Below are 26015 nucleotides of genomic sequence, written 5' to 3' on the forward strand. Positions count from 1 at the left end.
TAAAACTATTCCACGATCTATGATTACTGAGTTTGAGTGCATAGTAGATGTTCAAAATCATGAATTACAGTAAACTAATTGATAAGATCACACCTCAAGTTATCTAACCTTTATGTGATCAATTATGTGACATCATTTCCTTCTATAAAAACGATAACATGTCTTTTTAGTTGAAATCATTTAATTTATGTGTATATGTTTATATGTTTATTTTTATTTGTTTAAATGTTTATTTATTTATATGTTTATTTGTTAATATGTTTATATGTTTATATGTTTTTGTTTACATGTTTATTTATTTATATGTTTATAGTTTTATATGTTTATATGCTTTTGTTTACATGTTTATTTATTTGAATGTTTATATGTTTATATGTTTATATGTTTATATGTTTATGTGTTTATATGTTAATATGTTTATATGTTTATATGTTTATATGTTTATGTGTTTATAGGTTTATATGTTATTAGTACACATTTCGAAAAATGTATAGGCGCAGAATTTCTTCTGGAAACTTGGGGCTTAGGTCTCCCAACCATCGTTCATCCAAGATTTCTCTTAGATTGTTCCACGAATCTACTAATCCAGCATTGATGACACAAAACCATAGTAATTCATTTTAAACTTAAGTTTCCAGGATATTTTTGATTCACAACTTTTGAATACCAGACATTAATACCTAAAATGGCCATCCTAGTTTTTGTTGGGATAAATTAATTGTAAATCAAACAATCATTCTAATCCTGGTTTACTTCGGAATATTAAATTTAAAGAATATGAAAATTCGTAATATATGAGAAATAAAAATCAAGATTTAAAATAAAAATAAAAACTTAAAAGATAAAAATGTAAAAAAATAAATATGTAAAAAAAATAAAGAATGAAAGACAAAAATCATTAACAGCAAAAACCCCCTTTAATGAGTTGTTGGAACAAGATTTAGAGTGGACATGGTCTGGTCTGGGCCAACTCGCCTGCAAAAACATTACATTATATTAATAAATCCAAAAAACAAAAAACTACTAAATAAATCAACCACTGTAATGTAAATGTGCTCCTTGTATGTTTGTATGTTTATATGTTTATATGTTTGTATGTGTACATCATTATATGTTTATTTGTTTATATGTTTATTTATTTATATTTTATATGTTTATATGTTTATATGTTTATGTTGCGATGGCTCCAAGGACACTAAGATTATAAGAAGATAGAGTACTACAGGAGAATACAGATAATTAATTGATAACAAACAAATTTTATTTGTAACAATCTATAAGGCTGACTTTTTGGAATCTTTCCTTGTTATGATTTATATCAGTTTTTACTTACAGATTTTTAACGATTTTTCTTAAGTTTTTACATTTTTTTGCATCCTTAGGAATATTGAGCATGTAAAAGGAACTACACCAATTCCTATTTTAATTTTCTGCTATTGAAATCGAAACATATTTGGTGCAATAAATTTAATTAAGAGCATTAAACAATTTTGTTTATACCACCAAATTATAGATAATAAACCAACAACTATCCAATTTATTTAAAATAGGTTNATGTATGTTTTCCTTTAATCCTGTTTATGATCTTTAATATTTTCTCCCTATTATCAATATGAAATTTTAGTATATTTAGAGGGGAAGTCTTTTCTCGAGTACATTTTAATCTGCAACAAAATAAAATCAAAATATTCCCCTCCATCATAATCTTATTTAACAGCAAAGTCATTTTTATCCAACTCAGTCAGCCCTAGGAGGAAGACGACTTTCTCTTCTTAACTAATATTCCCCCATAGTGTTAATATGATGATATTCCCCTCGTTAAAATTCGTATAAAAGGAGCGCTTTTGACAGTATATGTTCAGTTCAGTCCAGGGCTTGATCCCATTTAGTTATCCTTGATAGATAAGAAAGAATTCAAATGATAGGTAAGAAACTCAATTAATATTCTAACACATATACTTCTCAAAAGCTCTCATTATAAACCTTGAAAACTCTTTAAACAATTTAATCAATAATCATTGTCTAATAAAATATAAATATCTTAAATAACTTGTAATTTGTCAGTAATAGTTCTGTTTAGTAAATAAAATATTTAAATTCCGACAAATCTGGTTTGTACTTTATTTCAAAACTAATTCAACAATTTTCCTAATCTTCATATATAAGAGAGACTAAGAGAAGAACGGTGTAATAATTTAGAATAGCGCTATATTAGAATTAAACAAATAATTGGATCAAATAAGGGATTAATTTGACAATCTGGATTCACCACAGAATCCCCGCCTCATAGAATTAGATTCAACAGTCCTTGAAGACGTACAAGAAGTAGCCGGATTCGTTATTAGCACAGTTTCACTGATTGGAGCTACAGGTTTAATCTCAGGGCTCTTTGTATTGATCTCTCCCTTCGTCGCCGTTAAATTCGTTAGTAAGCAGATAATTAGAGTCCCTCTCAAGATCACTTCATCCAAAAATCGAAGAACCTAAATAGCGTAGATCTAATTTAGTTTGTAGTGGAACTGTTAAGAAAAGAGTGGTTCACTACAAGATTTTTCAGTATAAGATGAAAGACGACATTTAGAACAAGGTGTAAGATGAGATGGTGTATTTTTGGACCTACCTTAACATTTCTGGGCTGAGCGCTGCGGCTAGGACAGGCTAGGGACCCGAGCGCTGCGGCCATGAAAGACCTTTAATTCAACAAGTTTAATAAAATTAGTGTATATGTTGGGTAAGGTTAGGTTAAGCTTATTTCTGGTCTGAACGCTGCGGCTAGGTCAGGCTAGGGGGACAACATGATCTTTAGATGAAAGAGTTCAGAGAACATATTGGTTACTTTAGAAATCTCCATACAAACCAGCCTATATGAGATCATTTTAACCTTCCTAGACATGAACTCAACCATCGAAAAGTTAGCGTTCTAGAGAAGGTTTGGGACCTCGGGAGAAGTTTACTTTAAGTACAAGAATCTAAATACATTAGAGATTTTATGACTGAACAGAAAAAAAAAAGTTTTTATTTAATTGTAAACTGTAGTTCAGTATCTTTTTAAAAAAAGAGTATTGTTTATGTCCAATTTTTTAAAAGGTTAACATACCCCCACCCCCTGATTTTCGTAAAATAGGAAAAAAAGGCTTAAATTTTTAAAAGAAAAAAATTACTGAAAAAAGAGAAAATAAATAAATTATTTGTTTTAAAGAAAAAATCTTAAAAATAAGCCCACTCAGTATTTTGTATGAGTAACTATTACAAGTCAATATGCCACCTAAAATTACTTATCTTTGTTTAATGTGTAAAGTCAATGTGACTAAAAAAACTNGATGATGATTCATGATGATGATTCATGATGATGATTCATGATGGTGATTCATGATGGTTATTCATGATGGTTATTCATGATGGTTATTCATGATGATGATTCATGATGATGATTCATGATGGTGATTCATGATGATGATTCCTGATGCCGAGATGAACAAGGAGGAGATTGTTCAGTCAAGCAAGGAAGCGATGATGGAGGAGCTAAGGGAACAGAGAGCTCGAAAAAATAATTTGGTAATTCACCAAATACCCGAGCCACCGTCAAATCTAACACGTGGCTATGAATGTAAAGATTATGACACAGACTACGTCATAAGGATCTTCAGGTTCCTCGATGCTCCTCTCACCAAGGAGGGCATCAAGTTCATCTACAGACCTGGGGATAGAACAGAGACAGGAAGACCAAGACCAGTGATAATAAGCCTAAAGGACCCAGGGCTCAGGGACTACATTCTGGACATCACAAGAAAACTGGCCAACTCCAGCTTTAATTCAATTAGTATCATTCCAGATTTAACCCAGGATCAAAGAAAGGAAGAGGACAAACTAAGAAAGATTGCAGATAAACGGAACAGAGAACTAGATCCAGCGGAGGCTTTAAACTGGGAGTGGGTGCTCATTGGTATGAGAGGGGATCAGAGGCTCATAAAAAGAAGGATTATCCAGAATGGAGGGACAGGGAGGGAGAGATTAAACTGGGAAAGAGGAGGTTCAGAACCCTTCTTTATTCACGTCACTCAGCTCAGCAACCTACGGGGAGGGGGCAGGAGAGGGTTCAAAACACAACTCAACTAGCCAGGGGTGGCAGAGGAGGGAGTGGGGGAGGCAGGGGGAGGGTGGCGATGTGTATATCAGAGGGGGGAATGGCACTATCTACCCCAACCACGATTATACCTCCTCCAACTCCAACAACTCCATCATTTATGATTCCATCAGGCGAGGAGGAAGAGGAAGAGTTGCCAGAAGAAATCCTTCAACCTCAAGCAGTTCAAGCAGCCATGAGTGTGGAAGATCTACCGTCGGACAGAAAAGTGTTACAGGATTGTTTGGATAAGCTATTTGAATGGTCTGTTGAATGGTGCATGGATTTCAACATCCAAAAATGTAAAGTTCTACATGTTGGTAGAGCAAACAAGAATTTTGAGTATACAATGAACGGAGTAAGGCTGGAGTCTGTGGACAAGGAGAGAGACATTGGAGTAATCACAGACAAATCATTAAAGCCTTCATTACAGTGTTCAGAGGCAGCTAGGAGAGCTACTGGGGTTCTAACTCAAATTTCTAAGGCATTTCTTTACAGAGATCGAGTCACGTTCCTCAAACTTTATACCCAATTCGTAAGATGTCATTTAGAATTTTCTGTCACAGCTTGGTCCCCATGGACAGTCAGTGATAAGGAAGTATTGGAAAAAGTACAGATTAAAGCAGTGAATCTGATAACAGGGCTTAAAGGTAAAACCTACTTGGAAAAACTAAATGAACTTGGACTCCTTACGCTGGACCAGAAAAGAAAAAGATTTGACCTTATTCAGACATTTAAAATAATCAGAGGTTATGACAAAGTAGAGGCTGATACTTGGTACAATCTGGTTGCAAGAAGTTGCAAGACCTACCAGACTGACGGCGTATAAGGACAATATAATCCCAAAACACTCTAGAATGGATCTAAGGCAAAATGTTTACTCAAATCGAGTTGCAAATCAATGGAACAGCTTGCCGTTGGACATTAAGGAAGCAAAGTCAATTAATATCTTCAAAAATTTGCTTGATAAGCATTTGTTTAACTAGAAAATCTTTGTGCCAGGACTAGAGAGCAAGGACTAAACCAATGAGGATGCACAACGTGAGGTTAAGATCTCTACTCCGTGAGGTTGAGACCAGAGATTCCCGCTATGTTCCTAACTGGAGCCCTGGGGATTAAACATCAAGTATTCCAAGTAAGTATTCATGGTTATTAATGATGATTATTAATGATGATTATTAATGATGATTATTAATGACGATTATTAATGATGATTATTAATAATCATGATTAATGATGGATCAATGATTGATGATACAATGGATCAATGATGATACAATGATGGATCAATGATGATACAATGATGGATCAATGATGGATCAATGATGGATCAATGATGAATTAAGGATGGATTAAGGATGGATTCAGGATGGATTAAGGATGGATTAAGGATGGATTCAGGATGGATTCAGGATGGATTCAGGATGGATTCAGGATGGATTCAGGATGGATTCAGGATAGATTAAGGATAGATTAAGGATGGATTTAGGATGGATTTAGGATGGATTTAGGATGGATTTAGGATGGATTTAGGATGGATTTAGGATTGATTCAGGATGGATTCAGGATGGATTCAGGATGGATTAATGATGGAATAATGATGGATTAATGATGATTTATGATGGATTTATGATGGATTTATGATGGATTTATGATGGATTTATGATGGATTAATGATGGACTATTAATGATGAATAATATACCTGTGAATCTCCTGAAAAATGTTGATTAGACTGAGCTGCCTGGGGTTCAGGTGGAAGGGGTGTAGCCTGCCTGCTGGGGTTCCTAGCCGAAGTGCCAGGCCAGGGGGAGAAACTGGAACCCTGGGGAAACCCTTGGGAGTTTGGAAACCCAGGTATATTGCCGTTAGTTTCAAGGTTCTCAGTAGTTTCATATTCCGTCTCATCCTCCTCATCCTACATTTTAGTATTTCAATTTAATCACATCAATCAATCAATCAATCAATCAATCAAATCACTCTAGTATTCGATCAAACAATTAACTAAATCATATCAATCATTCAATCAAGTAATCAATCTGAATCAAGTAATCAATCTGAAACAATCAACTAATAAACCTTACCCAATAATCAATCAAGCAAACAATAATTAGTTTATGAAGTAGTTCTTATCAAGGTATATTAGATATAATACTATTATCAAAATACTACTCTCCATTATTATTAAATAGTTAATTTGTCCAGATGATAGTTGGTTCGGCTGGACACTTTTCATTATACAAAGAATCAGGGATATTAGAAGTAAGGGATAATTTGAAAGATATGAAAAGAAACCAGACATGGAATATACCAAACCGCCTTCAGACCACAGCTCATCAACATGAAGCATATGGCCTGGCTTCATCAAGGCTATCTCAAAATTTTTAACGCCCGTGAGCTAGTGGTGCATCCCGGATATAGCAGGGTGAGAATGATTTTTGAAGGTGGGGGGGGATAAAAATCAACGTCAGCAAGCAGAATTTTTCCCTCTTTTGACTCTTTTACCCAAAAAATCATTTGTTTTGCGGCAGTGCCCTGGGTTAACTGGGTTTAAAAAGGCTAACTATAAATGCATTAAACCAAAAATTTACACACAACTTTCACAAGGCATAAACGTGAAAAAAAATCAACCAATCTTTCAGTCTATCTCTCAATCAATATCTCAATCGATCAACTTCTAAATCAATCTCTCAATCAATCTCTCAATCAATCTCTCAACCAATCTCTCAACCAATCTCTCAACCAATCCATCAATCAATTCATCCATCAAAATCCATCAATCAATCCATCGCTCAATCAATCAATCCAAAAGTGAATCCATCAATCAATCCCTCATTCTGCTGAATAAGAAAAACCATCACCTCAATCTCTGGTTTGCCAGTATTCCTGTCTCCAACTTTAGCATACGGATGTTCCTGTTTACGCTGAAACAATAATTCAGAAATAAGATTTTTTCAGGATTTCAAGTAACCCTCCATGCAAAGATGACAATGCCCGATTTACAACGATAACCTTGAAAGTCTGATCAAGTGTGAATTTGATATCTTCAAGTATAATTTTGAACCTTAAAGAAATAGTGAAATCCAGAGGGATTTTTTTTTTATTTCATTAAATTATTTGTAAGATATATTTAGGTAGGTGCTTTCTGAAGTTTGGTACATTTATGAACTATACAAAAAATCACTTCATTTTTTAGGCGTTTTTTTCAAATCTTTTACAATTCACCAATCAATTTAAATCAAATTTATGAATTTACAGAAGTATTGTTAAAATTTCCATCTTCTGAATAAAGATGAAAAATGTTTTAATTTAATTTAAAATTGACTATTTTCTAGCTCTACCTGTTTTTTAACTTTAGCATAAGGATGATGAGCCGGATCAACTGAAACTGAGTTTGCTCCCTGGAAATCAAATAATAAAGGTTCTCCCGCAGTATTCGGATCCAGGCATTTCCTTCTTTAATCTTTATGTAGGGTATGCTTATATGTCAGACTGGGGAAACTTATAAGCCCTCTCTTCTTCTCTACATGGTCTGGGTAAATACTCAGATATTGCCATTCAGGGGGACGACCATATTTGTTAAACATAATTAAAATTAAATAAATTTTCACCCACTCACCAGGCAAAAGTGTATAATTTTAAGAATTATCCCCAACAGCCCCCCTCCCCGGGAAAATTATTTTTAAAGATCTAGGGGGGGGGGGGAAATTGGACATGAAAAGGCTAGTTTTTTTTCATAATTTTTCATACTTTTACCAAACTATTTACTTATTTACCCCTAAAAATCTTTTATTTTTTCCTAAATACCATTTTTTCAAACTAAAAAAAATTAGCACTCCGAGCTGACTTATGGGGAAAAAAATGTTACATCTGAGGTGGAAGATTTGTCAGAAAAATCTACACCCCTGTTTTTACCTGTGGAAGATGATTTTGTAAGTTTTCGTCAACTGTCGCGTACAGATCAGAGCTGTTATCCTCCTAAACATAATACAGCTTTTTTAAAGGGAGTGTTCGCGAAAAATGAAAGGGGGTATAGGCGTAATGCGATAAAAAAGCGCTTTTGATCAATCAAATCAAATCAACTATATACAAATGTGGCGAAATATAATCGATGACCATAGGGTGTAATATCTGAATGATTTGTTTGAAATTAAATAGATTTTTTTACGGTCTAAGTCATATGTTGCACCTTTCTGAATTTGTATGGATACTACGTTCTTCGGTATTAGTCGTTTTTAACAATTTTCTCTTTATAGACGCAACAGATAGAAGTAAGATTAGAAGCGATCAAAAGCGCTTTTTTATCGCATTAAGCCAATACCCCCTTTTATTTTTCGCGAACATTCCCTGTAAGGGGTTGTACAATTACATGTAATTTCAAGTCATTCTGCATTTATTGAGTAGTATGTACAACTCCCAACGGTACCAATTGAAGCCTTTGTCTAGTCAAAGTTGAATGAGAAATTCTTGTTTAAAATTTACCATATTTAATTAAAGTTGAAGCTCGAAAAATTGCCCTGAGCTGAAAACTTTTGAATGGTGGATATTGAGATTAATGCTTGATCCTCTCTTTTTTAAATATCGAGACTAACTTAATCCTGTACTTGTATCCTGAAAAGTGTATAAAATTCAACCAATCAGAGTCGCATATATAACTTTAAAATTTTGCGATAACTTTAAAATTTTGCGCGCCATTTAAGATTAATATACAGAAGCGGGAGGGACTCTCTAAATTTTAAAAAAACCGGTTTTTGATTTTTCTCTACTATATCCAAGAAAGAACGGGTTAGAAAGAAAATCAAGTGTGTCCGTTGGATACTCAGATTAAGTAATTGGGATTTAAGATTTCTCATTCTAAAGTTTCAGCTCTGGTTGGTTAAAGGAACTTATTTTGCAAGTTTAAATGACCCTCCGGCCTCCATTATTAGATTAACAACGGAATCCTTTAAACCTTCATCTGATATCAAATCAATATTTGGTTGAAATTGATTTTTTGGGCAAAATATCAAAAGAGGGAACAAACTTCTTATAGTTGATAAACCAATTTTTCATTTTTCCCACAAACTGAATACTACTGAATACAACATTTACATCCCCTCAAACAGATGTAAAAAATCCTCTAACCTTGAGAGATGCCTTGTAAATATCGTCTGGTATTTCTGGAAGTTTCCGATCATAAGACGGAGTCCGAATATTCGCGTCCTCGATAGATAGATTATGCTTTTCCGAGTTCGAACTATTCAACAAATCTTCATTCTGAAACAAAATAAAATCTATATTTTAACTGAAATAAAAAACTGAATTAAAAATTGAATCTTTGAGTTTAAAAGATATACATTGTTTAATTGAAAATTGAAAGATCTAACTAACAAAACTTATTAAGGGATATGCTAGGAATTTAGGAACGAGAACAAAAGCCAATGAAAAAAATATGATTGCTTATTTTCTGACATTTTTTTCGATGTTTTTGATACGCAAATGAAGTTATTTATTCGTGAGAAATCAGAATAAAAAATATCAATATTCAGAAAAAAAGGGTAAAGGGTACCACTGTATAACGGGCATACAACTTTTGTAATGGAGGATTACTAGAAATAACGTTAACTGCCTCTTTAAAGTAATGTTACCAAGACAACCCCATTATACCTTCTTTTTAACAGTTCCTTCTACTCCGTATATATCAGGATTACTTCTGCTGGCTCGAACCTTCAACAATCAAAATTAAAAAATATACAATTTCAAGACTTACAGAAAATATATGACGAATTTGACATCTAAAGGCAAGTTTTTTAATCCTTTTTGATACGTTCTAAACGAAATAACCCCCCCCCCCCCCAATTTAAGCGAATTAACAACGAAAAAAAAATAACTAATTTCTGGTGGAAAAAATATAAATCAAAAAAGGGGGAACGTAAATCTTCAATATTCAATTTGGGAACTTTTAAAATTTGAAGCTCAAAGCTTGCTCCTTAACTAATATATCCCTTACGGCTATGACCACCACGGGCTATCAGAGAGGTTTTTACTTAAATGGAGATCAATCCTTGATACCTGGACACCGTTCTGACTTGGTTCCAATACACTGTGTACATAATGAGATATATGTACATTGTACAACTATATTTATCATTTATTTATGTACCTTTAGACAGAAGAGAAGAAGAACCAGTACTGCTGGTATAATGGCCAGGCTAACCACCAGAACAGTTATATCAGTTCCTAGTCCTCCCTCCATCTATATAATTCAGGAAGTTAGGGTCTTAGTTAGTTTCTTGATTTGTTTAGTTTTCCATTTGTTCGTTCGTTAACTCAAGTTCGTTTGTTCACTTGCTCATCCATTTGCTTGTTCATTATTTTATTTATGCTTTTATTCGCTTGTTCATTTGTTTGTTTGCTCATCTGTGTATTTGTTTATTTGTCCGTTCTTTTACTTGTTCGTTTGTTCATTAGCTCGTTTATTTATTTGTTTGTGTGACCGTAAGTTCATTTGTTTATGTGTTTGTTTGTTAAGTAATTCGTTAGAGTTTCCAATACAATTTCTTCCGATTACTACTGTATTGAACTGCCATTTTCAAAGACAACGACAATAAATGAGGATTTAAAATACACATTGTGTCATTTTACATTTTAAAAATGTTTGACCAATACATGAATTACAATTACCATTTTATATTTTGTATTTTTCAATCATTCTGCGCAGGCGAGGCTTGTGTTTAATTTCTTCCTCATCATAACATTTTATCTGAAATAAAATAAAATATTGAATATACCAATATTTTATCTGTGAATCTTCGCGTGTCTCTTCATGTTCATCTCGAGGGAAAATCGCATCTCACAGAACGTGCACTCAAAAGGTTTCTCTTTATGTGTTCTCTCATGGACGACTGAAAATAATATAAACGTAACTATTCCACGTGACTTCCCATTGATTAAGGGGCATGTCTGATTCACAGAGGACCTTGTTACATCTATATCTGACCAGTAATGTAGAATATATCGCCGTTATTCTAGTCTGAAAGAAGTTTTGTTTTGAGAAAATAATCATTTTTCTTTGCTAAAAACATAAATATCTTATCATTTCTTAAGCATGCAAATCGATGTGAATCAGACATGACACTCTATAAATGGAGTTAACTTGAAATGCCATCTATACTTCTTTTCATTTTCAAGGGGGTGATTTTATAAAAATCACTTCCTGAAGTTTTAAACTAAGTGTGGCGAAAATATTTTTTGAAAGAGAAATGTTTCTTTTATAAAATTAATACACTTGACACTTTTTCAAGAAATCTGGGTGGGTTGAAAAAGAAGAAAAATGATAAAAATGCAGATTAAAGATTAATTACTGAAAGTACCTCTATTTTGATAACTTCTGAAAGTTAGTGGGCAATGATTGCACATATACGGCTTCTCTCCTTGAAATCTGCGTTCAGAAAACCGACGTTCCGACCCAGCTGACCCAGAGCTAGTGTCATACGACTTAAGGGACGTTCTAGGATGTATTCCATCTACCCTGGACGCTGAAGTTTTCTCTCGCTTCACAGAATTTTCCATGGACTTTGGCGGATTTGCTACGTCTGAAGATTTTGACACATTTACCGGTTTTTCCTGCTCCAAACTGAATCGCTTTTTTCGCTTTTTTAATTTCGGGGATTTAAATTGTTTAAATGCTACAGGCCCATCTTTAAATGCATTGTTTTGCTTAGATTCAAGTCCAAAAATCTTTTCTGATCCTTCTTCACTTTCTAATCCATTACTAGTCTCGCCTCTATTCGTTGTAGATGGTGAAATCACATTTTTTAACCTGGAATAATTCGGAGTTTGAATTGTTGATTCTAAGCACAATCCAAGTGTGTTTAAACGTTTAAGGTTGACAAAAGGTCTTTTATATAATGTACTAGGATAAAGATGATGGGGACTTGATAATCCATTAGTGAGAGGGAGCCCATTCAGCAGCTCTAGATTTTCAGGAGTCACACTGCTCTTCTGAGTCACGCCATTCATACATGGTTCAGAGAAAATAATAGAATCAGATTCAGAATTCTCCATTATTATGTCAAAATCGTCTTCGTCAAAGAACTTTGGCTCAACTAATTCCTCGTTTGGTCTCAGATCTTCCAAACTCCCATGGTATGTAACGTGTTCAAGGTCTTCAGGGTGTTCATGGTCTTCAGGGTGTTCAAGGTCTCCAGGGTGTTCAGGGTCTTCAAGGTCTTCGAGGTGTTTATGGTCTTCAGGGTCGGGTACACTCAGTGAGTTTTCAGATTCTGAAGGTTCCGTTTTTGATTCTCCACAATTTTTCCTGTTTATTTTCCAACTGTCATTGCTTACTTTTACAATTTTTATTATATGATGTTTCTCCCGGGAAACATTTTCTTCTCCGACACCATTTTCTTTTATCACAAAATTCGATATGTCAGATATGTCAGAAATGTCAGAAATCTCACTTTTTCTCCGTGATTTCCGTTTATTTGCTAAATATTTGATAGTTTCAGCTTCTTCATCAAGTTCACCATTGTCCGACAATCTTTGTATTTGGGCGTTGAACTTACCCGTTTCTGATCTTTGGTCGACTTTGCTTGAATAGTTATATATATTGTTATAAGATAATGTTCGAATTCTAGATTCTTTTTCTTTACTTGATGAAGAGTCACAGACCTAAACATTTAGATAAATAAATAATTTTTTAATTTAGATCTTCTGAACCTAACATACGGATCCGGGCCCCGGCCTAGAGCCAAAATATCAACCAAAGCTTATAAGTACTTTTTTTCTAAATAAAAATCCGGACTGTTAATAAAACATTTTTGAGTGTTTATCAAAACCTGCCTGATGGACAATTTTCGGCATAAAAATAGGCTCAAAAGAAAGAAGAAACTGGATCCGTTTCGACAGAGAAGATCCCGGATCCGGATCCGGATAAAAATAAATCCTACAGGCACTTTACAAAAGTATATGAAGAGTTCAATACCGGATAATCCTGAATGAATTGAAGGTTTTCATCTGGTAAAGACTTGACTCTCACTCGTCTCGTACCTGGACCTTAATCAAGTGTTTATTTATACTCACATATACAGGGTGGAGTGCCAGGCATTGCCCGTGGAATATGAAAAAAAACGATATTTGAAATCATCGATTTTTAAGGAAAGAAAAAATATTTGATTTTTTTTTTAGCATATGTTACGAAAAATTTTTCCGCCCAATCGGTCCATCCGTTTGGCCAGTTATTAATAGCATCTAAATATATACTTTGTTTGTCTGTTTGTTTAGATAGATAGATAGATATATCTATCTATCTATCTATTATGACTCCCTAATAACAGAAGTGTTACCAGGTAACCACCCCTCCCTGCACCCCAGAGCCCCCTTTTTGGGTGCATGGATCACAGAGTTAGCATGACATGTGCAATGATACTGTTATACCCGAGTGGCAGTAGCCGAGCCGTGAAGCTCAAACTACCGAAGCCTGTATCTTCAATAACATCACAATAAGTACAATTACATTTTTATTTTTATAATTTTTAACTTAACAGTCAGCAGCCTAACCGTTCTTGGTTGTTTTGATTGGCTGGCCCTCCAAAGTTTTATTTTTTTGAAATAACAAATAACAAATACATTACACAAATCACAAAGTAGATTTTAAAAAAGAAAAAAAAGGGTGAATATAGCAGAGGGAAAAGGGAAGGAAAGGGGAAACCCCAACACTAAAAAATACAATTTTTGGCGATAATATGTTAGAGTGGTTTACAAGATTTACAAATTACATGAGTAACAGTTCCTGTTTTTACATTTAAATTCCTTATATCTAAAAGCCAGTTATATTTTCATATGTGTTTTGAAATTAAGTACTAAAATTGAACATTTGATATTCATTGGAACACTATTCCAAATTTTCGTAAGAAATATTTTTGGAAAAGGTTTAAGGTATTTGTTTCATACTAATTCCAATTTAAAACTTAGTGTCTTAAAAAACGAAGGACGTTTTCGTTGATATATTTATACATCAAAGTAGAAGCATTATCAGATTATTTATACATCAAAGTAGAAGCATTATCAGATTATTTATACATCAAAGTAGAAGCATTATCAGATTATTTATACATCAAAGTAGAAGCATTATCAGATTATTTATACATCAAAGTAGAAGCATTATCAGATTATTTATACATCAAAGTAGAAGCATTATCAGATTATTTATACATCAAAGTAGAAGCATTATCAGATTATTTATACATCAAAGTAGAAGCATTATCAGATTATTTAAGTATTCCAAGTTTAGAAAACAAAGGATCTGTATGCTGTGAATATCCTTTATCTGACGAAGTCCGTATTCCAAGTTTAGAAAACAAAGGATCTGTATGCTGTGAATATCCTTTATCTGACGAAGTCCGTATTCCAAGTTTAGAAAACAAAGGATCTGTATGCTGTGAATATCCTTTATCTGACGAAGTCCGTATTCCAAGTTTAGAAAACAAAGGATCTGTATGCTGTGAATATCCTTTATCTGACGAAGTCCGTATTCCAAGTTTAGAAAACAAAGGATCTGTATGCTGTGAATATCCTTTATCTGACGAAGTCCGTATTCCAAGTTTAGAAAACAAAGGATCTGTATGCTGTGAATATCCTTTATCTGACGAAGTCCGTATTCCAAGTTTAGAAAACAAAGGATCTGTATGCTGTGAATATCCTTTATCTGACGAAGTCCGTATTCCAAGTTTAGAAAACAAAGGATCTGTATGCTGTGAATATCCTTTATCTGACGAAGTCCGTATTCCAAGTTTAGAAAACAAAGGATCTGTATGCTGTGAATATCCTTTATCTGACGAAGGCCGTATTGCTTTCTTTTTAAGTTTAAATAATTTTCCTATTTTATTTTTTGTTGAAGATCCCCATGCTAAAATATCATATTCTAATTGTAACCAATAAACGTCAAAACGGCTGAACCGATCGGGCCTAAATTTTTTGACGGACCTCGCGTGACCTCAGGGAAGGTTTATGGATGATCGAATTTTCCAAAATTTGCCTCTATCAAAATTCGAATTTTGACAATTAAGAAAATCCACTAATTTTTTTTTTTTATAAAATCCGCGAAATCTGTTTTGTTTTTATTTCACAATGTATACAAACAGAACATATGTTCACAATTGAAATAGAAGATGGCGCGAAGCGCCCTTAAAAGCCTAGTATCTATATATATACTTTCAAAAATTTGCCGATCCAACAAAATTAGATTTTCATCAAATTTTTGAAATTCTAGAAAATTCACGAAATGTTTTTATGAAATCCACGAACTTTTTTTCGTTCTTTTTACACAAAGAGAACATGTTTACAATTAAAATAGAAGATAAAGTCTAGTATGTATAATGTTTATATGAGCGAAAAGATTTATTATGTAGATAACCATTGAATGAAAATATAAAGTTTGTTAGTGGAAATTTCGAAGATTTGGTGGGGAAAATTAACTGAGAAGTTTCATAACTTTTTTAAACATTCTACCCAACAATTCATTAAAAAAAGTTTTCGTTCTTAGCTCCGCGTAGCTAATTTACACAGTCTTTCATCAGCTGATTTGTAATTGGCGTCTTATGTGAAGCTTTCAATTTGATTTCATAACTATTAAATCTCTAGCTCTGAAAGGGAAATATAACCCCTGCGTTAAATTGTAGTACCTAGAATTCTACCGTTGGTCCAAAAGGTAGGGGTTGACCCTGCGGCGAGAGTGAGGCAGGTAAGTGCACTCGATGATTCAAGTTGAGAAGGATGAAGGCTGGTGCGCGTCAGCTCTGGATGGTAAATCTCGTGGTAGGAGAGTGCGGATGCGCTGCTAAACCCCTTTGCACACATGGTGCACACAAAACTAAGGAATAATTAAGCTTTATACAGAAGTAATAATCTCTGTGTTTATCCGATCCAAACTCAGGAACCCCTAGAACAAGTTTTTTACTCGGTAGAACCACAGTAATGTTTATAGTTTGGTTTAAAAATTCCAAGTTGAGTTGACTTACATAGAGAAAGTTTAGTTTTCATGTAAAATAGGTTTCACAAGCTAGTTTAAGATAAAAATAAAATATTGGGAAAATATAAATCTTGGTGCCGTGGACCCCCCCCCCCCTTCCTATTTTTTGGCAACCTCGCCAAACTATCTATCTATCTTGACCTGGGAACATTATAATCATGCAAAATTGGCAAAATAATGTTAAGAAGGGCGGCGGGGAGGGGGGGGGGCAGAAGAAATGTGAAGAATGGGTCCAAAATGGGCTAAAATATTAATTTTATGTTAGTTTTTTTTTACCTTGGTTTCTTGCGATGATCCACACGCCAGTCTATAGATACGACATCAGATCCGAATTTGTACTACAAGCAAAACATCTCAAACCATTTACAAAGAATATTATTAAAAATTCGAATGAACAACAAAGCTATCATTTTTTTTAGGTTTAGACAACACATTCATTTTCAAGCGCCATGCTGGCTACACTCAATTTCTATTGCATCTTATTCTTTTACCTTTTTATTAGGAAGGTTTTCATTTTCTGAAGTAGTCTTTCTTCGTTTCTTCGGTAGTTTTATACATTTCAACTAAAATGAAGAATATGTTTGATTTGATGAGGAAAAACTCCGTTCATCAAACCCTTGTACATTTTTGGTGAGTTCATAAAAATATGTTCAAAGTTTTGTACAGAGAAATTGATACGAATCGTCCTCCATAGACCCAGATAAAAGATATAAAGAAAGTTTGGATCTTGGATAAAAAAAATTGAAACCTAAATTTGTTATGTTTCTACCTGGATTCTGACTGGTTTAAGATAAGAACCGAGGTTTTCGCCATTTTCCGTACTTTCGTTTCCCTCGTTCTTATTTTCCATTTTCACAGTTAATTAACCATTTAATTGCTTCTTATTCTCTGTAATATTGAAATAAAATTAGTTAGTTTCTAAGATGACTAAAAATGTCAATAAAATAATATCTATAAAAATTTGGAGATGTAAATTTTAAAAAGTAAATTGTCAACCAATAATGTTTAATCGATCACAGAGTATTTTGAGGTTGGGCGCGTATTAAATAGCTTCAGAGCTGCGGTAAGAAATCTCAGTTAATTTTAAGAACAAAACATTCATTAATATATACTCAGGGAAGACAAAACTTAACGCTAGCGGTTGAGATCTAGTTTCAGAATAAGAAATACGATTTTTTTCTTTCTCTACTTAAAAATTAATTAAACCTCTAAATTATATTCTTTAATTGGATATTATAACCTTGCAACGTTTTCCGTTTTTACTAAATTTGTTTGCTAAAAAATATGTTCTTGAATCGGTTAAAAACAAATAAAAAGCTATTTAATTATCTATAATTTTTACGGTTTAAGTTGAAAGAGGTAAAATAAAACCTGCACTTCCGGCAGTTGAAGGCAACAGAGATATATAAAAAGATCTTAATTCCAGCGGTTAAAAACTAGTATTACAAAATATTTGTGTTTCCATTGATTGTAGAGATAAAATCTAAATAAAAATAATTTTTCTTATAATTAAATTGCTAAGAATTTAAGATATGTCTCAACCGCTAGTTCAACCACTAACGTTGGTTTTTTCTCCAAAGAATACATTAAAATACGTTCAATAGTTATTTCTTCAAAGTGATGTGGTTGTTTGTTAGTTAGGCCTTGGAATTAATAGGAAACTGGAATATTTAAATTTAATGATTAGCCTTTAATTAGCACAAAAATATATGAGATCTACGTAAATAAATGCATTGTTTGTGACATCTTGGTTTATTTTCAGATGACAAGCCTGTCATGCATATACTGTAGACGCATCTGCTGAATTCTGCGAACATACATATTATCAAATAATAGCTAAAGTGCCCGGCGTTACCCGACGAATTTTTCAAAAAATCGAATAAAAAAAACTTTATTAAAAAATATAGATTTTTAAAGACAACAAAATCTTATTTTTTTGGCCCATTTCTTCTCCAGGGTACCAATGAGCCATGGGTTCCCTCAAAAAATGTTTGCCTATTTGGTCCAACAGTTAGGCGTATAAAAGTGAAGAGCTTAATTATATTTGTCAAATCTTAGTAGTTATTCTGTTAATTAAACCGTTAAATCTTATCTATTATTTAATTCAGCCAGGAATCCCTGGCTGATTAAAAATAAATAAATCCTGGAAAAAGTACAGAAAAGAACCTTTCCCTGACTTCTGGACTCGCAGGAACTACATATAAAGATAAACTGAGAGAGGTTGGACTCACTAGTCTGGAGAAAAGAAGGAAGAATGGAGATATGATTCAAGTCTGGAAAATCCTACATGAACAGGACCATGTGGATATAAATAAATTGTTTAGCTCTGCTTATTTACCTGGAGAAAATGAAAGACTAACCAGAATGTCCAGTGATCCTTTAAATCTGAAGATTCTAGTTGTGCACATCGAAATACGAAGAAACTTTTTTAGTGCAAGTATTATAAATATGTGGAAAAATATTCCATTTGAAATCAGAATTGCTGGAAACCTGGACATTTTTAAAAACAAGCTTGATATCTGACGGAACTACTGAAAGGCCAATGAAGTTATAAAAGAGATGTTTTAAACCTCAAACCCGTTTCAAACCCGAGATATAAAAACATTTACACACCAATAAACCAATTAAAAAAGTATTTTCTTGCAGAAATCATCCCAGGTCCAAAATGGGCTAAAATATNAAGTGATTTTTTGGGAGAAAGTAAGAACAAGGATTAAAAATCTTTCCTTTTAATGTCATTCTTAAAAATATACACCCCTGCGAAAAACTTTGAATTGAATGTTTTCCTTGACTTCTTTTAGTTTTCCCTTAGGTAAATCGGATAACTATATCAAACTGGCATGGAAGCTTTAAGTTTTTGCATTAAAAGTAAATACGTGTTTAAAAAATGCGTAATGCGTATGCCTAAGAAGTGTTCTGTCAAGTGCTCGATCAATATCAACATCCTTCTGTCTAAACATATAAAATATGTACTTCAGGAAACTTAGAAAAATTATCTAAGATGTGGAAAATTAACTAAGTTGAAACATCAATCATCCACCCCTTTTGATTCTCACTTTGTTTAGAACCAATAAATAATTAACACAAAGGTTTTTTTTTCAAAACTGGGGAAAAATTTATGATTTTAATGGAGGGAAAACCTTTCAATTAAGTCTAATTTAAAATAATTCCCCCTGACAAAAAGTCATAGTAACATCCCCTGTTTTCTTTCACACAGGGCATGGCACCAGGACCAGAAAAGGTCGACCCGGGGAGTCGGTGGCCTAAGTTTTTTTTACCTGAGCCTAGCTAAAGATGATTCAGATATCGCTCTGCAATCCTCTACTTTTAATTTCACAATGTTTGGACAGTATTCAGATACAGTTCTAGGCAACAGATAAATACAATGTAAAAATATAAACCCCTGAATTTATTCAGAATTTTGTTATTTAATTCGTAAATTCGTAGATTACAGTAAAGAAGACAATCCGTAAATTTTTTCAGTTTACTGATAATTTTGTTTTGTTTTAAACATGTTTTGGTAAAACCAATTTGAAGCAACACAAAAATTTGATTTAAGCCAATAAAAAGATCGAGAAAATATAAGTCATCTGTTTTTCACAGCTTAGATAATCCGTCGCTTAAAATTTAAAGTTTCCAATCTAAATATCCCATTCAGGAGTTTTAGACGCTCTTATAGTAAAAGTAATCTATGATCGCAGACCTGAATATTTGAAAAAAATTAAATACAGAATTGGGGGGGGGGGGGTCTAAGTAATTTACCTGAGTCCCGAATCCGAAATTCTCCAGCATCCTTGAATGTTCAAAACTTGAAGGTCCCTGAGAACAATTAGAAGTTATAAAAAAAATTTGGTTCTAAAAAAATCGCAGATTATTCAATTCTTAGAAACCAGGCAAGCAGACCAGCATCAAAACGAGGCCATTACAAAGTTCTTTAAAAAAAGATGGAAAAAAAAGAAAATTCTCTTAAATAAAATGCATTCTAACCTAGTGTAGGTGGCAAGCGCTTTCATCGTAGTATCCGTTAAACTGTAAATATTTCCTAATTCAACAACCTAGAAACAATTAGATAAGTTATACAGAGAAATCATTAAAATGTAGATTTGAATTTAAAAAATTATCAATCATAATTCAATCATAATTTTTTGTTAACGCATTTACTGTAAGATCAATTAACACTCTTTCAGAACAATATTTTCATAGGAAATCTAATTTTCAGAATGATTTTTGATGAATTTTTTGATGAAAAAATTAAATATGGGACATGAAAAGTTTTTGAATTTTTTTTTTAATTTTTGATACTTTTTACCCAAAATCATTTATATTCCTCAGCAAAACCCCCTAAAAATAATTTTTTTGGCGCTCCGCGCAACCCTATACAACGTCAGGGGAAACTAATGATTTTCTAAAAGAGAAGGGGGAAGAATGATTGTTCAGGAAAATATACACCCTTGAACTCTTATAACCTTGAGTTTCGGGAACCGAGAGAGAAAGTTTTTCACAACATCGTCCGTTAGTTCCCAACATCCTAAATACATATTGGTTTGAGAACGATTGATTAGGATCCAGTTCCGTTCGATCCGCAACATTTTGGCTTCCTAAATCCGGATCTGATTTTTTCAACAAGAGCAGTATTTAAAAAAATATACTTCTATTTTTCGCTAATTTTCATGCTTCATTCAAAAAAACGAAATTTTTAATAATCTCTCCTTTTACTATAGTTAGAAGTTTGTTTTGCAGTTTTTGGTTGATATTTTACCCCTTGGATCCGGATACGTTGATCCGTATGCAGATCCGGATCCAGGAAGTGTTGGGGTGGGGATCCAACGGATCCGAATCCTATGCACAGGTTTTAAATTTTAGCCCGCGTAAATTTCATTAAATTTTAGCGTACATTTTGCGCCCGAATCTCGGTACAATTAAACCCACAATATTGACTAACCTGTTAGATTTATTTCTATTAAGCTCGGTGTAGATTTTCTTTCCTGACTCAATCCCTGAACATTTCCAACAAACTTGATTTTCATCCTTGGAATCAGATTAAAACATAGATTTTTGTAATTTCTCTTTTCCACCAGGTGTGCTAAAATATTTCCCCTAAAACAAAAATATCTAATCCTGCACTTAAACATTTCCCCTGGAGTAAAAAGGTAGCATCAACAATAAAATATTTCGCACAAAAAAAAATATTTTTCCTCTAACTTTAATTTCCCCCCTGCGCCAAAATATTTTCCATACTACAAACATTTTTCCTACATATTTCTCCCGCACTGGACTATTTCCCAGGAACTAAAATACACCCCCCCCCCCCTAAACTAAAATATTTGCATCAGAACTAGACTATGGACTAAAGACTAGTTTAACCTGGTGAGTTGCGTGGAAGTCTATTGAGTCTCTAGTCACCCAGTGGCAGTCTTGAAGGATTAGATGACACAGCCGAGTATTCCTGTACAATTTATAAGTGGAAGTTGATCTAGCTGAACCTCGCAGACGTGGTTGAACCACTACTCTTGTGAGACAATGAATACGCGATTCAACCATGTCTCGTTATTCATTAAATCTGGTCCAAGGGTTAAAGAATATCGAGACATAATTGAGCCAAGTAGATTAATATGAACCATGTACGTCTCTTGTGCGCCGGGTCAAGTTAAAAGAGAAGTGGTTCAACTTAGTGTACGAGGTTCAACTATGCCTTGCTTTTCGTTGAACTTGATCCCTGATAACACAAAATTTGTAATATCCTTAATCTATTGGCAATTGTCTGTTGGTTAGTATGTATAAAGTAAACGTCAAAACGGCTCAAAAATTTGCGTCAAAATAATTTTGATTTTTGTAAAAACTTAAATAAAATTAAAAAGTACAACAGATTAAGACTAAAAGAAGAAAGATAGGCGCCGTTAAACAAATTACTTTATATTTTAAAAAAATTGTGTAATCTTAATTTTCTTGTTTTAAAACCCCGAACGGAAAATATTTGCATGATAAAAAACGAGTAATATTTAATAATAAAGATTCATTCAGTGATTCCCAGAATAAAAGTAAAGAGAAATCAACTTTAAGGGTAACAACTTCTTGACTCCCGTTAAATATGGATTAAATAGTTATCATAGTCTTTTTCATTAAAGGTTGCTGTTCCATGTATTTCTGAGACCATAGTTCATTGTACACTTTACACCCGAGCCTAGTGCGGGTTGATGTACCTCAGAGTAAGAGTGTGCAGAAGATCTGCAGTACAATGATGGCAGTCGGATAGGTTTATGTACGTCAATTCAAGATTATTCTCTAGTATTGACCGAACAAGATCATCTGTTATAATCTAGAAACAAGGAGAATTAAAATAAAACAAATAAGGAATGTATGGCACTACCGGCGGTCTACAAACCCCAATTAACCATTTGTTAATTATGTACATTTCAATTGAAACCAGAATAGAATTTTCATCCAAACATTCATTTTTTAAACAAGATTTCCCGTAAATTTAGAAATTGTTAGACTTTGATTTCGCCGAATATATGAGATTATAAAGAATATATTCATAGTATCGGTTTTTATGGCGCCTACATTTCTACTAACAATTTTAGCTTTTTACTCAATCCGCCATTTTTTATCGTACTATGCAAAATTACAAAAATTTTACGGAATATTTGAGAAATGTTAAGCTTTCTTTACCTTGGACCCAGATAGATTCAGATATTTTAGACAGGTTGCATTTTCAGTTAAGATCTAAAAATCGGATTTTTAAATATTAGACCAAACATCAATAATGATCCTATTTTTATTTGTTATTATTAATAATTATTTGACATAGTAAAACTTGTAAAATAAAGAAAAAGTAGTAATCTCTGTTTGTCTGTCTGACGTTTGGATGCCGATCTTAAATCAAATGAAACTCTGAGCCGATTTGCCTCAAATTTTGATTGGGGAACTCGGTAAAAACGCGGTAATGTTTTAGAATGGTTAAAAAATACTAAGTTGTGTCGGAAGACTTTTATAGAGAAAGCTCCAGGCAAAGCTGGGTTCTTAAGACTATTCTACCTTAAATGCTTGTTCGGAAAGTTTTTTTAAGCCACTGAGGTTCAAAGTCCGATTTTGTGCCAAGTACATCTCAACCATACTGTTCATATCTGTACTCACACATCGCAGATTAAACCAATCCTAAAAGAGGGTTATCTGAATATATACTTGTTGTCATTCTATCTGTTTATATCCAACAATCGTCAAAACGGCTGAACCGATCCGGCCCAGATTTTTTATGGGACCTCAACTGACCTCAGAGTAGGTTTATCGATGCGTCATAATTAAAATAATACTTAAATAAATCTAAAGTGATATGTTAAGTAATGGTTAGGACAATTTATGAGCTAGTGCTAAGGCTAAGACAAACTAGGTGGCAGAGGGCTGCGGCTTTCGAAGTCATTTATATTAATCATAGTTAGGGTAATTTCCTAGCGAACGATTTTTGGACCCCACCCTCCAATCAATTTCGTACATGGATAATGCATGGATTTAATTGATCATGTGGCCACAGCAGCCGGCCCCCTAGCCTGTCCTAGCCGCATTGCTCGGCCCAGAAATTGTCTGAACCTAACCTAACCTAAAATAATAAAAAAAAAATAATATCAATATTTTTGCTCAAAAATGAAAAACAAGTGGTCATGTACAAAATTGATAGGAAGGGTGTAGGGATCCAGAAATCGGACCCCACAATTAGTATTTATTTAATATAAATTCACAGTTATGGTAGGGTTGGACAATTTTTGGACCGATTCGAGCACTGGGGCTCGGACAGGCTAGAGTCGAGCGCTACGGCTATGACATGCTAGGGGGCCGAGCGACGCAGCTAGAATAGGCAAAGGGGCTGGGCGCAACGGCCTTATGGCTCCAAATAAGCCTTAGAATGCGTATAGTGCAATAATTAAAGAAAAGGGGTCCAAAAATCGTCCTCTAGGGCAGAGCCCTCATAACCATGTAAATCAGTACATACAACAATATAGCAACATAAAATGTAAATATGTACAGTCGTATTGTTGTATACCTGTACACTTAGTAGAGGCAGTACATTAGGAAACAATATATCCGTCCAACTTAGGTCTGTTATTTGTATTCTCCTAATCGACATTGTTATTAGTTCTAAACTCAACTGGTTCTCATGATCTTTTGATTCTAAAACAGTGAAGTTTTGTACAAAAATAATGTAAAATACTTCTTGCATTTAGAACATTTCTTAATTGGTTCGTTCAAAGATTTAGAAATTGAAAATATATTTTCAGAAAAATTAACTCATCTCTAAGGATGCGCTGAGAAACTTTTACAATCGTCTTCGTTCAGAAACCTTAAATTAATCAATCAATAATTTCCAAAATTTAAATAAATCTTATTATTTAATGTGTATATGCAGTTATAACGCGTTTCAAGGCAGAGGGTGGCTTATGGGGGAGGGGGGATGGGGTTAAAGAAGGACGTCCCCCTCCCTGGAAAATCAGGGGGAAATCCAGGGGTGTACAGGGGGGGAGGGGGAGACAACCCTGTGAACCTTGCAAGTAGGTATGCCTCGGGCTCCCCTAGGCCCCCCCTAGCCTGGAACCCACTGTACCCGGCCCCTTAACTTGCCTAATAAATTATACTTACATTCAGGGTTACCCCCAAACGAAAAGACTTTAAAGACAACATAATAATCCTTCATTCTGTCTAACTGAAGCTTTAATTTGTTCTTCGGATTTGGTGGATTCTCATTTGAACTACTGCCGTTTGAACTATGGTACGTTTGAACTATTGTTCGTTTGAACTATTGTTCATTTGAACTACTGACATGACGTCATATCCTGTAGTTTAAATCAACGCATTTCTTACTCATTTGAACTATTTTTCTACCCCAATTCAGTTTTAAAATTTTTTTTATAATCTCCATAAAGTTATATTCATGACAATTAATTAGATAAACATTACACAGAATGAACATAAAAATAGTTCAAATGAACATAAAAATAGTTCAAATGAACATAAAAATAGTTCAAATGAACATAAAAATAGTTCAAATGAAAAAAAAAATAGTTCAAATGAAATAGTTCAAATGAAAAAAAAATAGTTCAAATGAAAAAAAATAGTTTAAATGGACTAAAAAATAGTTCAAATGGACAAAAAAAATAGGTTAGGTTAGGTTAGGTTAGGTAAAAAATAGTTCAAATTAAACTATTTTTTGTTCATTTGAACTATTTTTTTGTTCTTTTTTTGTCCATTTAAAAGCTATTTTTTTGTTCATTTGAATTATTTTTTTGTTCATTTGAACTATTTTTTTTTGTCCATTTGAACTATTTTCATGTTCATTTGAACTATTTTTTTGTTCATTTAAACTATTTTTTATTCATTTCATTTATTTTTTTTATTCATTTGAACTATTTTTATGTTCATTTGAACTATTTTTTGTTTATTTCATTAATAATATTTTCATAGTTCAAATGAAAAATAGTTCAAATGAACTAAAAAATAGTTCAAATGAACAATATATTTACTCGTTTGAACTATTGTTCATTTAAACTACTCACGTGGTCCCACGTGCAGTAATTGAAATGAACAATAGTTCAATTACAGCAGTAGTCCAAATGAGATAGCATCTTTTTTCGACCTACGCATATCCTCTATATTACACTTCTGACCTGAAGGGAGGAAGGCCAACCACATCAATCTCTAGTCCGAACTGCACATTAGCTCCTCATTTTCTCGTCCGAAGCACCTCGAAATCCTCGAGTCCTTCAATTATTTTGTGTTAAAAAGTTTCCAAAATTCTTGAAGATATAATACTATTTTTAAAAATCTGGCCTCGTTATAGGGCATAAAATATGGATGGATTAATTAGTATTGTATTGATTATATCATGTTGGAAT

At 33.4% G+C, this 26015-nt stretch overlaps 4 protein-coding genes across 5 annotated transcripts; 1 reads left to right on the forward strand and 3 right to left on the reverse strand.

The window, feature by feature from the left end:
* The first annotated feature begins 3856 nt into the window (after positions 1 to 3856).
* LOC111710400 (uncharacterized) lies at positions 3857 to 4952 on the forward strand. Its single transcript, XM_023484480.1, has one exon. The coding sequence runs from the start codon at positions 4164 to 4166 to the stop codon at positions 4950 to 4952; it is 789 nt and encodes a 262-aa protein (XP_023340248.1). The 5' UTR covers positions 3857 to 4163.
* A 267-nt stretch (positions 4953 to 5219) lies between these two features.
* On the reverse strand, positions 5220 to 10874 carry LOC111710401 (uncharacterized). Its single transcript, XM_023484481.1, has 9 exons — positions 10785 to 10874; positions 10264 to 10356; positions 9768 to 9827; positions 9246 to 9377; positions 8037 to 8099; positions 7463 to 7522; positions 6983 to 7045; positions 5827 to 6039; positions 5220 to 5231 (listed from the first exon to the last, which is right to left on the reverse strand). Exons 1-9 carry the CDS (start codon positions 10785 to 10787, stop codon positions 5220 to 5222), a joined length of 699 nt encoding a protein of 232 aa, XP_023340249.1. The 5' UTR covers positions 10788 to 10874.
* On the reverse strand, positions 10863 to 17022 carry LOC111710407 (zinc finger protein 16). The gene is made up of 7 exons (XM_023484486.1): positions 16904 to 17022; positions 16626 to 16697; positions 16411 to 16472; positions 15788 to 15975; positions 13090 to 13160; positions 11474 to 12776; positions 10863 to 11005 (listed from the first exon to the last, which is right to left on the reverse strand). Exons 1-7 carry the CDS (start codon positions 16982 to 16984, stop codon positions 10899 to 10901), a joined length of 1884 nt encoding a protein of 627 aa, XP_023340254.1. The 5' UTR covers positions 16985 to 17022; the 3' UTR covers positions 10863 to 10898.
* Positions 17023 to 17047: 25 nt separating this feature from the next.
* On the reverse strand, positions 17048 to 24389 carry LOC111710408 (F-box/LRR-repeat protein 15). 2 transcript variants are annotated; one of them, XR_002767052.1, is made up of 13 exons: positions 24170 to 24389; positions 23170 to 23289; positions 22804 to 22857; positions 22335 to 22450; positions 21499 to 21580; positions 21077 to 21131; positions 20601 to 20662; positions 20122 to 20189; positions 19897 to 19953; positions 19413 to 19499; positions 19039 to 19086; positions 17720 to 17941; positions 17048 to 17245 (listed from the first exon to the last, which is right to left on the reverse strand). XR_002767052.1 is itself a non-coding variant. In XM_023484487.1 (12 exons), exons 1-12 carry the CDS (start codon positions 24344 to 24346, stop codon positions 17893 to 17895), a joined length of 975 nt encoding a protein of 324 aa, XP_023340255.1. In that variant the 5' UTR covers positions 24347 to 24389; the 3' UTR covers positions 17701 to 17892. The 2 variants fall into 2 exon arrangements, 1 of the variants encoding a protein (XP_023340255.1); XM_023484487.1 differs by lacking the exon at positions 17048 to 17245 and having other exon boundaries at positions 17701 to 17941.
* Positions 24390 to 26015: the final 1626 nt, after the last annotated feature.

Source organism: Eurytemora carolleeae, unplaced genomic scaffold (assembly GCF_000591075.1).
Source record: "Eurytemora carolleeae unplaced genomic scaffold, Eaff_2.0 scaffold1045, whole genome shotgun sequence".
Taxonomy (NCBI): Eukaryota; Metazoa; Arthropoda; class Copepoda; order Calanoida; family Temoridae; genus Eurytemora; species Eurytemora carolleeae.

Coding starts and splice junctions, on each gene's coding strand:
- LOC111710400 (XM_023484480.1), top strand. CDS start 4,164: ATGTGTATATCAGAGGGGGGAATGGCACTATCTACCCCAACCACGATT.
- LOC111710401 (XM_023484481.1), bottom strand. Junction 8,100..9,245: donor TTTACAAGGCATCTCTCAAG/GTTAGAGGATTT, acceptor TATTATGTTTAG/GAGGATAACAGCTCTGATCT. Junction 7,523..8,036: donor TACAAAATCATCTTCCACAG/GTAAAAACAGGG, acceptor TTTGATTTCCAG/GGAGCAAACTCAGTTTCAGT.
- LOC111710407 (XM_023484486.1), bottom strand. CDS start 16,984: ATGGAAAATAAGAACGAGGGAAACGAAAGTACGGAAAATGGCGAAAAC. Junction 16,698..16,903: donor TTAAACCAGTCAGAATCCAG/GTAGAAACATAA, acceptor TCTTCATTTTAG/TTGAAATGTATAAAACTACC. Junction 15,976..16,410: donor GATCATCGCAAGAAACCAAG/GTAAAAAAAAAC, acceptor ATTATTCCTTAG/TTTTGTGTGCACCATGTGTG.
- LOC111710408 (XM_023484487.1), bottom strand. CDS start 24,346: ATGCAAGAAGTATTTTACATTATTTTTGTACAAAACTTCACTGTTTTA. Junction 22,451..22,803: donor TGAATCTATCTGGGTCCAAG/GTAAAGAAAGCT, acceptor CCTTGTTTCTAG/ATTATAACAGATGATCTTGT. Junction 17,942..19,038: donor CTTGACAGAACACTTCTTAG/GCATACGCATTA, acceptor GTATGTTCGCAG/AATTCAGCAGATGCGTCTAC.